This window comes from Mercenaria mercenaria, unplaced genomic scaffold, assembly GCF_021730395.1.
Source record: "Mercenaria mercenaria strain notata unplaced genomic scaffold, MADL_Memer_1 contig_159, whole genome shotgun sequence".
Classification (NCBI taxonomy): domain Eukaryota; kingdom Metazoa; phylum Mollusca; class Bivalvia; order Venerida; family Veneridae; genus Mercenaria; species Mercenaria mercenaria.
Window position 1 is genome coordinate 38,162 of NW_026459576.1, and position 13,365 is coordinate 51,526.

Sequence of the window (13,365 nt, forward strand, 5' to 3'; positions counted from 1 at the left end):
ACAACATACGAGTCCTATCGCTTAGATGCTTAACATATTTCTTTATATTTAAAAATTTGTTCGGACCCGTTGATGCTTGGCTAGCTCATATATGCTGTTATATAGAGCATTCAAATACCGTAAAAGTATAACCACGATGCCTTCACTGTACTGCTTGAAAGCTGGAAGTCTCCTTTTCCTTTAGATTACCAAACTATGTGTTGAAACTTATTATTCCCAATGTTCAGCTCATATACGTTCTAGTCTGTAGCATTCGACTACCTTAAAAGTATACTTTCTTTGCGTTGGCTTTAAAGCTCAACTTCTTACCTCGGTACAATACTGCAGCTCTTCTTCTGTGTGTGGCGTTCGGATGTCTCTTTTAAATAATTCATCCACCCTGAGAGTAGCCGCAGTAGCTCTTTATCAAGGTATTGGTATACAATATTTGCTGTATTCTCGGTGTGTCAACCTTTGTTATTGGATACAGAATGACCTTTCTGCCATATGCCCTGTGCTATTAACAAGTTTTACATTTTATAGACAAGAGGATTGAATTTAGAGCTTAAGCATATAGAAATTCTCTCCACCAGTATGATATTGAACTAACTTAAAATAAGCCATTAAAATTAGTATAATTAGCAATGTATCGGGATAAAGACTGCACAAATATTCAGAACACAATGTTTAATAAGCAAGGCAAGGCTTCGACCTTGGACCATTAGCATTAAGGTCAAACTTGGAGTTCAAAAATGCTAAATTATGTTCCTTATTATGCATTGAGTGATATCCGAATAACATTGCCTTAACATTCTACATAACAAGGTGTTGTCCAAGCTCGAATGTGAAAGTCTCATTAGGGACAACATATTTACGTTATGTAACTTTGTTATCTCTGTAACTTTTTTGCGTCGAAGGATCTTCAGACAAATTTAAAAAATACTTTTACCCTAACAAGATAATTTGTTGCAAGATTTAATCTAAATGCACATAATAACAATGTCTCACTAAGAAGCCAAAGATTGTAAGTCATTGATATGTCTGGAATATAACTTAATAGCTTACATGAATGGAAGGTGTTATTAGTATTACAGGTGGATGGTTTAGCGTCCATGGTCCACATTTACATAAACAATTTTTTCCCTGAAACAACTGATCAGAATTACACCAAACTTGGTTTGTATTACCCTAGAAATCTAGTTACTCACATTTTCCCGTCTGGCCGTTTTAGGGGCCGCTAGAGCTTAAAATAGAAGAATATTTAAACGAATTTTTCTCATGAACGGCTTGATCGATCTTCATTAAACTAGTATCGTTATCAGGTCCTCTCTAAAGGTTTGTTTAAATGGGAGCTCTCGGTCTAATTTAGGAGCCGGTAGAGGTTAATATAGAAATTTATTTTATGCTCTTCTGTGAAATACTGAAATTTAGCAGTGAAATAAAATTGATATTTTCACTGTTTCAAACAGTGAAAATATTATTTTTATTTTTCACTGGTACGGAACTACATTTGAATGCGAAATGATATGAACTATAAATGATAGGAAATTCCTTGCAAAATATCCGTCAATAAAGGTAATGATGTACAGGAATTATGAAAGGATCATAAATATTTACATTTTATCATAACAAAATGTAAAAGAAATCAGGAAACGTAATAGAACTATTTATAGTTTTTCTACAAAGACATCCTGACGTCACGACGTCATGACGTTATGATGCGATGCACGTGACGTTGCGCGGACAAACTGAATATAATTTGGTTTAAACCATTTAAAATGCATAAAATAAATAGAAAATTTGTTTGTTTCAGTGTAAGGTCGAAATAAATTTCACTCGTGAACACCATAATTTACATTTTCACTCGTGGCTGCGCCACTCGTGAAAATATTGCATTATAGTGTTCACTCGGTGAAATATATTTCGATCTTACACGAAAGCAAACAAATATCCTCTGTATCTTTTAACGACTTCTACTGATGAACCGCTTAATGGATCTTTATCAAACGTGGTCTGTGGCTTCAATATAAGGTCCTCTACAATTTTGTTTCAAAAGGTATCGTTAATTACTGACAGACTCTATGATACGAAAACAGATGGATCTTCTTGATTTGATCCGTAATATCATTGTAAGGTCCTCTCCAAAATTTGTTCAAACTGGGGAGCTTGACCCCATTTATTGGCCACTAGAACTTATATAGAACTTAAATAGAAATACATTTAAATTGGGTTTTTCATGAACTGGGGTTACTCGGCCCATTTTAGGGGCAACTAGAGGTACAAAAATAGCAACGCTATAAAATCATCTCACAAATTCATTCAGATGGGGGTAGTTGTCCCCTTCAAGGTGCTGCTTTAGCTAAAAACAGAAGCAAATTCAAATGCATTCATCTAATGAATTGGCGATAAATTGTTTAAATATCATTCAAAAAAAAGTTCACTCCCAAGTTTGTTCAGAACAACTGAGGCACTTTGCACCTTTAAGGAGACACTAGAGCTAAAAAAATTGGACAATCTTTGAACAACTTTAATTCAAGAACCGTTTGTTGGTTTGCACCTTTAAGGAGCCACTAGAGCTAAAAAAATGGACAATCTTTGAACAACTTCAACTCAAGAACCGTTTGTTGGATCTTCAATCAGGGCTGTTATATTTCGATCTTCTCAGATCGTTCAGCACGACTTTTTCGTTTTTGTCGTGTTGAGCGACCTGTGAAGTTTCCACTTTTCTCTATTATATCCACTTTGTTTGTATTATCATTATTAGGTCTTATCTCAATTTCGATTCTGGAGTCGGCTTAGGTAAAACAGGAATACCTTTAAACAACTACTTCTCATGAATTGCTTGATGGATCGTCATCAAACATGGCCTGTAGCATCATTATAAGGTCCTCTAATGGGATGAGTTGGTCCCGTCTTAGGGCCGCTAGAGCTAAAAATGAAAAAAAAAGCAACATCAACTGGATTCAGTTTTGTTATATTTAATGATTCTTTGGAAACATGAAATCCATTAAATATTTTTGTAAAAGCCGGTGCTAGGGGACGTGGTAGGTAGTTTACTTTCCACTACCTTTCATTAATATCATTCACATCGAGTCTTCTATTATTTTTCTTGCTTGCATTCCATGCTTCCGAAGGATCAACCTATAGACTTTTTTCATAAGAACCGCTCGACTGATCTTCAACAGACTTGGTCTTTATCTAAGGTCCTCTCATATTTTTTGTTCAAATCGGGGAACTTAGCCCCTTCCTTGGCCACAAGAGCTAAAATAAGAAATATTTTTAAATGCCTTCTTCTCATGGAAAGCTTGCTGGATCTTCATCAAATATGGTCTTTGACACTTTTATAAAGTCCTCTGCAAAATATATTCAAACCGTGGTATTTGGTCCCTTTAAGGGGTCACTAGAGCTAAAAATAGAAAAGACTTGTTCCCTTGAACCGCTTGGCGGATCGCCATTACACATGGTTCGTAGCATCCTGGTAGGATCCCCACTCAACTTTGTTTAGATGGTTAAACTTAATCTATTTCTTTGTTTAATATACTACACACAGATATTACCATTAATAATTCAGTGCGTATATTCAAGGTCAAATAGGCAAGTTCAGGTGATCGATCGACTCAGGGCCGCTATGACCGCCTTGTTTGTGTATTGACAAATAGTCAAATAACTTGTGACTGTATAGTAATCACATTTTTATCACGCATTGATTGATATTCGATTAACTTGGTTATTATTGGACTGAATAAAACAACGTTTATATCAGGCACAAGACCACAATTATTTTTACTTTATATGCTATATAAACACTGGACACTAATGCAATTTTGCATGCATTCCAAACCCCCTAAAAGTACCTGAACTTAACAGAACTATTAAGAGAAAAAATTCCAGCCACAACAAACATGGGATTGACCGGCTCTTTTCCCACCATTTTGAACCAAATCACACGCGTATGAAGAAGACACTCTAGATGGCCGCAAACAGGCAAAACTGGCCTTATCAAAAAGTCATGTTATGCATATTCTGACATTCCCATTTTGTCAAATCGTACATGTACCTACTATTTCACATCTCCTCTATTCAATTATGTCATTTATTGCAGGTCTTTCACTCAAACATTCACCAATATTCACCATCAAACAGAGGAGTTATTTTCCGCATAACCACTTCCTTATTGTCAACCAAGGGCAAATAACTGTGATCTTGTGCCTATTTTGCTGTGACAACACAATATGTCACATATCAATCCAATTTATATGATACTCACAAGATGCAATATGCACCTAGTGGTAGTGCGCCTGCTTCGAGTGTGAGAGGTCGTGGGTTCGATCCCTGTCCGCGTCATACTAAAGACGTATAAATGATACTAGGTTCTAGTACCTTCCTTGCTTGGCGCTCAGTATTAAGACGATAGTGCTAGGATTGGTCAGTTCAGTGCCAGAACAATGTGACTTCAAGTGTGGTATCATGACATTATATTCCTGTGAGGCAGAACTATAAAGTTGGACATTGTGCTTACTGCTTACTGTCGTTCATATTACTTAAATATTGTTAAAAATACATTCAACCCGAACACATACACGTTTTAAAACATTTTTAAAATTGATTTTGTAGCGTTCGGAGTCAATGGCTTTTAAATCAAAACCCTGCATGCTAGGAGATGACCAAGAAGCTTTATCTGATACTGCTCCTAACCCCAGCAGCACTGAAAAGGGATACAGTTACTTACGGCTGAGAGAAAGTTCACAAAGCTCCGAAGAGATGACGAAAACTGATCCGGGTCAATATAATATCACTGAAACGGGTTTGTAGAAATAGTTTTACACTCTTAATGCAGTAAATGTTGAAGATGATGATAATGATGATGACACAAATTCTAGTTTTAAAACTTTCTATAGCTTAGTGTTTCTACGTTGATGTTAGTTGAGAAATTATTAGACAGACAGACTAAATTTATATTTATAATTAGCTCGAAACAGATATTCAGGAGGAAAAAATGGGTAATTGTAGTTTTTCTCGTTATGTGAATCCCTTACACTCTAAATAACAAAATACAAATGTGAAATACTGTGTAAATGTATTTTTCATATACAATAAACGCATGCATTCAATAACTTGGAAGAAGGCGGAAAAACATGGAAAGGACCATTAAGTGCGCGACGAAACAAGAAATAAAACAAACTTCAAGGGCACACAGTCCCAAAGTGCCATCATAAGTCTCTAACTGGTTATTCTTATTACCAGTACCATTCAGATCAACACAACAAAATGTCCAATATTTTCACATATTTCTGTGTAACTTATTTACAGATAAATCGTTTACAGGCATTTGATTGTAGTATTTGTTTGTAGTTTTGGTGTCAGAACATTTCATTCAAAGAAAAGGTAGACGTTAGAGATACCTAATTTATTTAAACTGTCTGCTTCGCTGATTCGGTTTCGTTTTATCCGAAAATGGATTGGAATCAAACTAATGACAAAAATATGCATTTTGTAAAGAAGCATATACAATTTGATTTAGATGCAGCCATATCTTATATATGTAGCTCATTTGAAACAAAAGCATTATGAGCCTTTAATTTTGCAGCCAATATTAAAGATGACGGAGTTCCGATTGAAGATAAAGACATCTTACTGAGAAATTATCAGCAAGAGCTAGCTGCCCCAGCCTTACTAGGCAAGAATGTAATCATTGTAGCACCATCAGGGTATGATAGAACAAGGGTTGCGATGAGAATTATACAGGTGCACAATTACTGCTGCATTTATAGTATAATATAATTTTACTGGTCCAGTGTAATACTGGTAAATATTGGTATATTTCGTTAAGGTCGACGAAGTAAGCTCAGTAGGTAATGCAAAATATATAAATTGAGTAGACTTGAATAAACAATATATATACCAGTATATGAAAAGTTATTGGACGCATAGAACGCAACAAAGCAAATTATTACAGACTAGGCATGTTTTTGAGTGTGCAGCTACCCTCACAGCCCCTAACTAAAGGTAAAGCGATATTATATTGCATATTTATATCTAAAGCCAAGAAATATAACAATACTAAGTTAAAGAACGAAAAGTTGTTTTAAGGCCGCAGCACGACACTAAAAGACAGCTAATGTAATAACAAATAAGATACCTAACAAGTTCCATCGGAAACACAAAACGTAACCAGAGAACCTAAGTGCCCGAGTGATTAAGGTCGCTGACTTAGAACCACTTGCCCCATCATCGCATCATGTTCGAAACCTAGCTTGGGTGTAGAATTCTTTCATAAGATTCAGCCATCCTGCTAAAGATCGATGTTTCTACTCCGGTATTCACATGTGCCTTAATTAATGTCCGGATGGGCACATGGGGTCTTCCGCTACAATTGCAAAATGACCTAAATTGTGTTGATGTGACTTAAAGCGAATAAAGCAAAGAACGCAAACAGGTCAGTTTTCTTTAAATACTTAGAGATAACAAGTCCGTATTTGTTCACAATCAACGAATGCTGGCTAACATTATACAGGACCCAAGTGATAGCCATTATATGATTGAAGACAATTTCGAAAAGGAGCATCAGACAGCAAAAATAACAAGAGCTGTCTGAGGACAGCAACGCTCGACTATTCAACAGTCTCGGCAATCTAATGAATATAAGTTGAAAAGGGGTGGGGAGGCGTGGTGATTTTAAACAAATGCAAGAAAAAGAAGTTATTTATGGAACCTGTGCAGTTCATGTCAACTCATCATAGTGACCACGTGTGTGAACTTTCAATCCATTCCTATTAGTGGATACAGCTTACATAAAAAAACTAAACCAAGAGATGCTAAGTCTAAAAACGGGCGTAATTTTGTAAAACTGCAAAGTAAAGTTATCAACCTTGTGCAAGACATGTCAGATCATCACAGTGAACAAGAGTGTAAAGTTTCAATCCATTCCCATGCGTAAGTACTGAAATACAAGCTTACATCCAAAAACTTAACCAAAAACTACTTAGTCGAAAAAGGGGCATGTTTTTGTAAGAAAATCGATGTAAAGTTATGGAACTTGTAAACTGCATGGCAGATCATCACAATGAATATGTTTGAGTTCGAGTTTCAATCCATTCCCACAAGTGGTAACTGAGATACTACGTAACGAAATCGGACGCAGACACATATGCGGACGTAGACGCATGGTTGAGTTCAAATTGTCGAGCTAAAAATAATACCTTATTCATTTGAATAGAATTTTACCAATGTTTCATAAATACATTTCTGTAACAGCTATAACCTGCGACGAACGTATTTTGACATAAAAGTGTTGGGCAAGAAATATGATACCAAGGAGCTATGCTTGTTTCGCATACTCATCAAGAAGTTGACTATATTTTAAAAAAAATATTTCCTCATTTTTAAGCAGAGAAGTACAGAACAAGATCGTAATAAATCTAGTACTAAGTAATTGCTGTTGTTAATGATCGAAATACTATTTTTGATATTAAAAATATTATTTAAAACTACTTAAAACAAGTAACTGTTCACTGTCTATGTATTCAGGGTTCATGTATATCAGCTGCTTAATAAATAGTTAACAGTTCTAAAGTTTCGAAATGACTGAACTTGTAATATCAGTAATATTTGCAGCGTGCGTTTTTAAATAAGATTTTTGGTTGATTGCAAATGTTCTATTTGATAGTAGAATTCTTTTTCTTTACAGAAACATATACGTCAGAAGGGCCGAGGTATTGCCAAAGTCGTTTTTCTTGTTAACCATTCGACAATAGCGCATCAGGAAGGAATGGCGTGTAGAGAGTTACTGAAACAGTATACATCAAAAGTTATAACTGAAGAGTCACAAAGAAAGAGCGGGTATCTCAAAGATTATTCAGATAAGTAGGTTTACATTTAGATATATATCTACAGTCATTGAGAATAATAGCTAGGACGTCAATGTGATTTTTTCTTAGCTCGTCTAACTCAAAGAAGAAAACGATGAGGTGTTGTGGTTAATCGTTAATTGATCGGCGATGCCTTGGTATAGGACGACTCTTGAAATCTATAGGAGCTATAACATTTAAATTCTGTATACTTGTTTGTGAGATAAGTAGGCCGGAAACCATAATTCGACGTTCAAAAAATAAACATGTTTCTTACGAACTATTACATTTTTGGATTCAAATACCCATCACCTGAAATTAAAATCATGTGTGTAACGCTGTTGTTTAGCTAAATTGACATTTCGTTAAAAATAACAGGTCGAATTTGCTAAATTATGACATATTTTTGTGAGATTTAAGAAAAATGTCGTAACTGCCATTTACGTCAGTATAAGATTAAGCCAAATCATTTCCTAAATTAAATAGTGAAATGGTCTTAAGTTGCAGATATTTCATAAGCAATGCATGGAGAATGTCTATGTACAATTGCTTAAATTTCTCAGCTCAATAAATATGTAGCATGGAAAAGTTTCGCCGAGAAAGTTGTAAAACAAAACAGTCTGTTTCTTTTTTCAGTTTTCTCAAACGTAGTGTTTACACGTAATGCGTTTATCGGGACTTGGATTGTGTATTGCATTTTGTAAGAATATGGCCAGTGTTTTACGTAGAAATTGATATTTTTCTGTAACATGTTTTGTTAAGGTCTTCTTAAATACTAAAGGAAGTAGTGTCTTATTTCTTAGTCAAAATTGATGTTGAATTCCACAATTAGATGTAGTAGAAATCAAATTGTCAGATAAAGAAAACAGTTGTCAGTTATTTTCAATTTTCCCGTACATAGTTACTGCATTTATTTGAATTCCGGCAAAACGTAGAAGTACAAACCCTACTTTTTCAGAGGTGATATACTGGTAGTAACTGCTCAAAGTTTGCTCGATGCTTTATTAAGGAAAGAGATTAGCGACATAACCATATTCTCACTAATTGTGTTTGATGAGTGCCATCATACGTGTGATAACCATACCTATAATCAGATCATAAGAAGATACATGGACCTAAAGTTTTATAAACCCGATGCTGTTTTACCACAGGTAGATATATAAAAGATAATAGGTAAGGGTAGATTTCTCGGAAGCACAGAGCCCCAAAAGTCAAGAATCTAATCATTGAGAACAGACCCATAGAACGCAGCCAAGTAAAATAATAAAAGACTCGATTTGTTTTAGCGTAATCATTGGAGGAAACCAGATAACCCATATTTGAACTTGACATAGATACCATAATGAAAAAAAATCTGAATATTTTCCTTGTCGATCAAATATAATATGTAGAAATTGAAGCGTTAAATGTCATAATTTGCATTTAGATGGTGATACAAAAATGCCATCAGGGGCTGTATTCATGAACGTTTCTAAATAGAACTTTTTAAAGATTTTACAAGGCTAAAACTTTATTTTTACTACGATCTTGTAAATTTCTTTTTTTTTAATTTGACACAGGCATTAATGTAACTGGACATGAATAAAGAATCGTACAACGAAATAATTTGCAAAGTTTCAGCAGTGTAGTTGTTAAGGTCGTTGACTTAGAATCACTTGCCCCTCACCAATGTAGGTTCGAGCCTCACGCAGGTAGTTGAATTCTTCATGTGAGGAAGCTATCCAACTGAATTACGGAAGACCGGTGGTTCTACTCAGATGAATGCCCGTGATGAAATTACGCACGGAGGGGCATCTTGGTCTTCCTCCGACATCAAAGCTGGAAAGTCCCTGTTTGACCTATCATTATGTCGGTGCGAAATTAAACCTAACAAAAACAAAAAGAAAGGTTATGAAAAAAGGGCTTGATGAATTTTGGTGTATATAAAGGAATAAAAAGTTTCGGAATTTCTTTCAAAAGATATATTTCAACTTCTTTTTGTGTTCTTTTATTTGTATTAGTCTAAGTCTTTTGTTCTAGCCGAAAGAAATTCAGCCGATAACAAATAACTTAATATTTATTTTACCAAAATTGGACAATGATGGTCTTCCTTAAGTGATATCACTTAAATTTATAATAAAAAGCTTAAATGATGGATTAAGTCATATCCAAATTAAATTCTTTGATATTTCCAGATTGTGGGTTTGACAGTTTCTGTAGGTGTAGACCAAGCAAGAAATGAGGAAAGAGCTGTGGAACACATCAAACATTTAATGGCGAACCTTGATGCTCACGTTATATGTACTGTACAGAAATATATTGGAGAACTGAGACAGCATGTCATTCTACCAGAAGAAGGTATATTTAAGAAATGATGTTATAGTATTTTTACGGGGTATGGATTACCTTTGATGTTTTAAGTGGGTACAGGGCTCATCAGCGGTTTAAGTACGAAACTTAGACATTGAAATGTTAAAAAGAGGTTTTCGAATGAAATAGTTAATATTTTCTTAGGGGGTTACAGGTGCTCTGAGCTGCATGTCGTTGCAACACTCATGTGGACATAGCTTACGTACGTCATAAACCTTAATCCCCTCGGTAGTGAAACTGCGACAGAGTTAAACCACAAACCTGCCAACTCTGCCACTTTGATAAGTTTTTTTTAAGTTTAGTGTTAAGTTTAAAGTTTATTTCATATATCCATTAGGACATAGACAAATGTGGCAATTTTAGTCCAAATAATATGAATAATATGACGGACATATATATATACATTTGTACTATATAATTTCATATTTGCACTGAATTATACAATTCTAATAAATATTATTATATGGCATAAATCAAAATGTGCAGTATACCTAATGTACACATACCTGTAACGTTACAACACAATTAAAAGTATATTATACATAGTATATTCCAACAACAAAACGATTGAAATCTATATTGTGATATCAATACTATACCACTGCATAATAAAAATTGTAAGTAAGTTTCACAAGTGGTTTTTGATAAACAGTGATCTCCTGTAAATGATTTACAGTCAACTCATCCCCTAGTCAACTCGTCATCCAGTCAATTCGTCCCATTTTGGTAATTTCGTATCCCTTGACGATTTCAAATGGGTCATTTCGTCCCCTTCTTTTTAGTCTTATTTTTGTCAAAGTTACCTAAATTATCATTAATATAATTATGATGTAAAATATGTGTTGTGTAAAATATGGTCTAATTATGAAGCATGAAAGTTTTACTATAAAAACTACATTTTGTTTTGCTTTTACATATATACAAATACCCGATCGTATGGAAAAGTGCAGAGTGCATGTATGTTTCGTAACTTAAAGTGTGCATTGACTAATGTGGCCGTGTATCTTTTTTAAAGATACTTCTTGTTTCTGTTGAGTTAAAGTTCACTCTGATACAATTTAGGTCATATATAAAGACATATCTAGTTTTGGATGGTAAAGTAAAATCTCAGGTGCCCGGGACTTGTTTCATTGGCGAATACACTGGTAGAACCATCGACCTACCAGAAGCCAGTTTTATGGCTTCCTCACATGAACAATCCTACACCACAGGCAAAGTTTCGAATCCATATCAGTGATGGGCACGTGTTTCGAAGTCAGCGACTCTAAGTACTCGGCTAAGGAAGACCGTTAGAGTTAAGCTTAAATGTACAACATAAAAGCTTCAGCAGCTGCAAATGCACATAAACTGTTGAGGCGATTTGAATATTGAGAGACGTTGAACATTGAATATTTCACACCCTTGTCGAACACACTAATTTGTATCTTCCCAAATCTCTCCCAGCAGATGCAAAATGCCACATTCACTGACATGCATGTACATGGCATTAATTTAGAATGCTGTAAGAATAAAAAAGCTAAAGATGTTAAAAAATGAAAGGAGTATAAAAGTTACACAAAATCTTATAGGCTCAATATCTAGAAAATGGAAGATGAAAGGGTTCATGGGAAAGCCCCTTTAAGCCTGAAAGAAACACATGGAGTCCTTCTGCCACACCTTGTATCTTAAATTACTAAATGCAATTTATTTTGAAATGCTCAGTCTAGAGATCGACATAATTTTTTCTGACATTTGTATGCATAATACATCTGTTAAAGGGTACCGACATCGACAATGCATAGGGAATAGACATATTTTGACATTAAGCTAGCTGCTTAAATTGTTACAATTTTGTAAAAAAAATGAAAAAGGTGCATTTTAAGTGTTTGTTAACATATACTTTCTTTTGTGAAACGATTATGTATATTATGAATAAAAAGTATTGTACATCTGAAAAGATTTTTCCCCCTTATTAACAGAGATACATAAAGTGCAGGGACGACTGAATGATGTTTTTCAAGAAAATATAGTTAAACTGATGACAACTATAGAGAAAAGAATGACACAGTCGTCTTTATGTAAGTACCATAAGTTATTGATTCACGAATGTTGGGTTTGGCAATGTCACAGAGTTTAAACATATTTTAATTAAATGTAAAAATATCACATTTTGTAGGCCAAGTCGACTATTGAAATGATTGTCTTAATTCAGGAGAATAAGTTGCGCACATAAATCATGGTCTCTACAAGAGATAAAAAATCCATTATATATAGCAAATTACAGTTGTATATGCTTGAAAGCCATGCACAGAGCACACCTAATAACCGGTTATCTCATATTTCGGGCTAGAGACTTGGGGTCGGTCTCATTTTGTAACTGAATACAAACGTGAAATAGTGAAAGATAATTTGTGTAATTTTCTAGAGAATTTATTTCACAAAGGCCTGGGAAGTGAACCGTTTGCTCGCAAGCACGAATCTCCAGATTCTGGCCTTCTACATATGCAGCTTTTGAAGGGGGTTCATATTTCACTTTGGACTCATTTAGGATGAAAACAAAGGTTTTTATCAGCCTGGTCATATTTTGTTTGTCCCAGGTCCGATACTCGTGCCTGTGGTCAGAAACTGGAGGCTTAATTTGAAATAAATTCACTCAAATGATCCTAAGGTGACCTGTACCAAAATTTAATTTGCGCCAGCTGGCGTGAATACTTTTCCATTAAAGGTATATAGTAATGATTAAGTTACCGAAGCTGTTGGCGTGTCAAATAAATAATATTTGGGTTACTCGCTGGCCATTAGAGCTGAAACTGGTCAGTCTTCAAACAATATAATCTTAAGCTGGTAGACAGACTTTGAAATAAAATCGCAGTAATATTCATGCGTGACAATATGCAAAGATTTTTCATTGAAATTACGGCGACCGGAGCTTAAAGTAGGGAAAACAGCTTCTGTGCATGAACCGCTTGACGGATATTTACAAAACTTAGTCAGAAGCTTCCTTGTATAAATCTTTCTGAAATTGGTTCAAAAGTTCCTGAGGCGGATAAAGCTAAAATACAACAAATCTTAAAACTTCTTTTCAAGACTGCTTTATGGGTGTGTTTTTGGTTTTAACTCAAAAATAATTATTTTCAATACCGGTTGAATTTAAGTGTGTTAGATGTGACCATCATGACCCTCTTGTTAGTGATGGTATACATAAATACTG

At 34.8% G+C, this 13,365-nt stretch overlaps 1 protein-coding gene across 1 annotated transcript in view; it reads left to right on the top strand.

Moving 5' to 3' along the window:
* Nucleotides 1–13,365, top strand: part of LOC128551724 (interferon-induced helicase C domain-containing protein 1-like) — a 73,862-nt gene that overhangs the window by 34,264 nt on the left and 26,233 nt on the right. The window contains exons 10-15 of the mRNA XM_053532639.1: nt 4,594–4,783; nt 5,567–5,724; nt 7,667–7,842; nt 8,785–8,977; nt 10,001–10,163; nt 12,134–12,232. Of these exons, the coding sequence (XP_053388614.1) occupies nt 4,594–4,783; nt 5,567–5,724; nt 7,667–7,842; nt 8,785–8,977; nt 10,001–10,163; nt 12,134–12,232 (979 nt within the window). The remainder of the gene's footprint in view (nt 1–4,593; nt 4,784–5,566; nt 5,725–7,666; nt 7,843–8,784; nt 8,978–10,000; nt 10,164–12,133; nt 12,233–13,365) is intronic.